The sequence below is a fragment of the Sinocyclocheilus anshuiensis genome, unplaced genomic scaffold (genome assembly GCF_001515605.1).
Source record: "Sinocyclocheilus anshuiensis isolate Anshui unplaced genomic scaffold, SAMN03320099.WGS_v1.1 scaffold966, whole genome shotgun sequence".
NCBI classification, from domain to species: domain Eukaryota; kingdom Metazoa; phylum Chordata; class Actinopteri; order Cypriniformes; family Cyprinidae; genus Sinocyclocheilus; species Sinocyclocheilus anshuiensis.
Genome location: NW_015540909.1, coordinates 174,649 through 179,103, shown reverse-complemented (window position 1 = coordinate 179,103; position 4,455 = coordinate 174,649). Strand labels below are relative to the sequence as shown.

At 38.5% G+C, this 4,455-nt stretch overlaps 1 protein-coding gene across 1 annotated transcript in view; it reads left to right on the top strand.

The window, feature by feature from the left end:
* Positions 1–4,455, top strand: part of cnot6a (CCR4-NOT transcription complex, subunit 6a) — a 31,165-nt gene that overhangs the window by 17,417 nt on the left and 9,293 nt on the right. The window contains exons 7-11 of the mRNA XM_016487109.1: positions 760–917; positions 1,089–1,243; positions 1,355–1,509; positions 2,947–3,180; positions 3,262–3,464. Of these exons, the coding sequence (XP_016342595.1) occupies positions 760–917; positions 1,089–1,243; positions 1,355–1,509; positions 2,947–3,180; positions 3,262–3,464 (905 nt within the window). The remainder of the gene's footprint in view (positions 1–759; positions 918–1,088; positions 1,244–1,354; positions 1,510–2,946; positions 3,181–3,261; positions 3,465–4,455) is intronic.

Genomic DNA, 4,455 nt, shown 5'->3' with positions numbered 1-4,455 from the left:
TTGTTGAAAAAGCGTTTGAGAGAGGCGGGGCATAGAGGACCTACAATAATGTACAGTATTTGAAAAATAATGTGTTTTTTGAACATTAAAGCATGTCAACATAATCTGTTACACCAAATACACAAAGTAATGATCTTTAAAATAGCATCATATGACCCCTTTAACACACTCGCTATGCCAATCATAGTTCATATCTGGACCTGAGCAAGCTTTCAAGTTTTGTGAACATTTTATTTTCTCTCGTGCTCATGAACCAGTATGTGCACATCATGTCTTCATCAAATAAAATACACTCAATTAAGGGAACTGATACAGCGGTACATCTAATCATGAACGCCATGACACGACAGATTGTGATACCCAGCAAACGATACAGACCGAAAATTCAAAGAAGAGTAAACAAATTAACTGCGTTTATTATTTCTGTTTTAAAGATATTTTAATATTCGTTTGTCTGTATAATGAGTGTGTTGTAGGTTTGTGTTTTATTGGTTGTTTTCTGCTTTCTTCCCACCCTCTACACTCCAACTTTTCCACAGTTTTACATGCCTATTTCTGAAGTATTTTTCAGGTCTAAGGTGTGAAAAACCAGTGCAGGAACAGGGGGGTTTCATGACACTTTAAAGTCACATGAAAGAGAAATTTATAATAATACTGTATAAATATTGAATGTCTTTGTAAATAAAAGTAGCAGCATCTTAATGAATAGCTATTTTTGGCAAACTCACTGAAGTCTTGCTTCCTCTCTTCACACTTTAGCACTTTTCTCTGTAATGTGCTACAATGTGCTGTGTGACAAGTACGCCACACGCCAGCTCTACGGCTACTGTCCCTCCTGGGCCCTCCACTGGGACTACAGGAAGAAGTCCATCATGCAGGAGATTCTCAACTGCAGTGCGGATATCATCAGCCTACAGGTTTGTCAGCCGTTCACATAACTCAAGATGTAGAACTGTGCTTTCAAGGTATTTCTTACTTTGGAATAAAATCCTTTCATTGCAGTATTAGCCAGTGACTCCGAAACGGTTCAATTAGGTGATGTCTCATTTACACCCAGTCATAAAATCTACCTCTTTTGTGCCCAATAGGAAGTGGAAACGGAGCAGTACTACAACTATTTCCTGGTGGAGCTGAAGGAACATGGTTATGAAGGATTCTTCAGTCCTAAGTCCCGAGCCAGGACCATGTCTGAATCCGACCGCAAACATGTGGACGGCTGCGCAGTCTTCTATAAAACAGAGAAGTGAGTCCACCATAAGCAGACTGCAAGCCTTTAGATTAGTGGTTTGAACAACAGTTGTTCTAGCATGTTGTTAGCATGTGTCGTCCTGACCTCACTGTTTCTGTTGAGCAGGTTCAGTCTGGTGCAGAAACACACAGTGGAGTTTAACCAGCTGGCTATGGCAAATTCAGAAGGTTCAGAGGCCATGTTGAACAGGGTGATGACAAAGGACAACATCGGAGTCGCTGTACTACTAGAGCTGCGGAAAGAGATGATGGAGCATTCTGGTCCGTTTTCTTTTTCCCCTTGCTTTTTGCTCTTGGTAGATGTTACTCCTTCCGGTGTGACTTCAGACTAAATCTGCATGATTAACTGAAAATATAAAATTCCTCAAATATATAGATATTTAACTATTCACAGTAATATCTAAAAATATTGATACTTTCATTGTATTGCAGTGTTTGGGATTAATGTAATCAACCAGTCCACTTTATAGTCCACCAACCACACAAACTGAAATTTCTTTTGTACATGTGTGTGGTTTAAAACTAGTCAGATTAATAAGAAGAATACGTTTGTAATATAATCATTTATAAGTAAAGTCATATTTTACCGTTATTTTAAGAGGTGTTAGATATAGCATTTATTGCTTAAAACTGTTACTGCACATTTGGCAAGGTTTAAAAAACAAACAAAAATAATGTTTTATTAAATAACGCTTCTGCCAATCACTAGTTTTTCAGCAACATTTAGCAAAATGATTGCCAAGCAGTGGAAAGCATGCTTTGTAGTAATACTAATGTAATGAGGTCGCAGATGTTTATGGAGTTATACAAATGCTTTGAACGAGGCTCAGCCAATCATATTTAAGGGCTGGACTAATTTCTAGCTATACATGTTCTTTTCTCCAATTTCAGCATTTAGATTATCTTTGTCATTTAATGCTCACTCAGTTAAAATGTAAAAACACTAATTTAATAAACATGTTAAGTGTAATTCTAGTAGATATCTATTTTTCAAAGTAAATGTCACAAGCAATATTACAATTCTGTACCTTTTATTATTCTTAACTAAAACCATAAAGAGACATTTTTGTTACTTGAAAAACATTAACGGAAATAAAGTATTAAACTATTTCAACAAGTTGCCATTGGAATTACATTTTCATTTAGTTTACCTTGTACTAAAATTAAAACTGAAGTAAAAATTTATAAACCATATAGACATGTTTACAAAAATGGCCAATGCAACAAAATTGCTAAAATTTTACAACTAACTCAAAGACTGTAATAGTGTCTCAATGGTTAAGTCACATTTACTTTTATAGTACTTTTTACAGTAGAGATTAATTCAGTGGCGCTTCACAGTATTAAACAGGAAAGTAACAGAATCGATGATGCCAACTTAAAAAAACGAGGCAAATCCAGAATGCTATAAAGCAGCTGTAGCAAGACAATAGTGTCATTCTTCAGCTCCAGTCAGTTCAGTGTTGGTTCGGTTCAGTAAGTGTGTAAAGGTCATTCATTACTAAATGAGTTCAGTTCAGTGATAAGCAGCTCAACTGAAGACAGCAGTGTCATTATTCAGCTTGAGTCAGTTCAACGTTGATTCTTTTCTGTTCAATAAGTGTTTGAATTATTAGTTTCATTGATACCAACATAACACTGGGCAGAGACTCTTGTCTCAAAGCAAATATCTAAGCAGCGTCTCTCCCTGCTCTATAGCTGGAAAGCCTCTGCATGGCATGGAGAAACAGCTCCTCCTTGTGGCCAATGCTCATATGCACTGGGACCCCGAGTACTCGGATGTTAAGCTTGTCCAGACCATGATGTTTCTGTCTGAAGTGAAGAACATTGTGGATAAAGCCACTCGCAGTCTCAAGCTCTCCTCCATCTCAGGAGAAACCAATGCCATCCCTCTCGTCCTGTGCGCTGACCTCAACTCTCTACCCGAGTCGGGTATGTATGCCTGAAACAGTGTTTAGAGATTGGTTTTCATTCTTGCATTATTGTTGATGGGGTTTTTCCGTGCTCACACAGGTGTGGTGGAGTACCTGAGCACAGGTGGTGTGGACAGCACCCACAAGGACTTCAAAGAGCTGCGATATATTGACAGCTTGACCAACTTCAACTGCAACGGCAAGAACGGCACCTCCAGCACCAGGATCACGCACGGCTTCAAGCTGAAGAGTGCCTATGAGAACGGCCTGATGCCTTACACCAACTACACGTTTGACTTTAAGGTTTGAAATTTCTTTAATGCAATGCTTGTATACATCTTCTGTTTTAGCTGTTAATTAGTTTGGAGAGCTGTTAATTTGCATTAAAAAAAAAACATCATATATAAATATAAACCTAAAATCACCAGTATGTGGCAGCAAATCATGATGATCATGATGGTATGAATTCTTGGGAAATTCGAGCATGCTGCCGCGTCATTACGGCACGTCTGTAAACATAAAGAAGTTGTCCTGGCTAGTAGGCTATATCGCTTGTGAGGATCCTGCAGGTGACTGATCGTTTTTAGCAGGGTTCCTCAATAGGCGGCCCACGGGCCACATCCGGCCCGTGAGAGAAAAACGTTTGGCCCGCGCTAATTTCACATAATGTGGCATGAAAATTCAAATGCAGCATCAGAAAGCTACATTAACTTACATCGTGTCTACACCAGACGCGAGCGGCGAGATGCAATAAAACTCGTTATAATCAGTGATGCTGTCTTGGATGCGGAGTGACACGACAAATCCCGACAGTAAACTGCTGACTCGTTCTATTTATAACGTACTGACACAACGTTATAGATACGATAACAGTGTAGATACGATGTGACAGCAAAAACATGGTGAGTGTGTAGAAAAGAAAAGGACACGGAAAATAGATGATACAAATGTGAATGGACTGAACAGTTTTGAGTGAGTGACTGATATCTTTGTTGGAATACGTACACGTGTTGGTTCGCAGTGAGTTCACAGTTTTCTATCAACAATCTATTGTTGCTTTCACTATGGCTATAAAGATAACGCAAAATAATATTCAAACTCACATTAGACACTTTTAACATTTGAATAAAGCGCATAATCATTATCACTGTCATATTTTGTATGTTGTTCCTGCCGCGGCATCACAGAAAATAAAAACCGTTCCTAAAATAGAATCCCATGTCGCTTATTGTCACGTGTCACTGTCGCGGGTGGTTAGGACAAAAACTACATGGAAAAGATACTTTTTATCGCG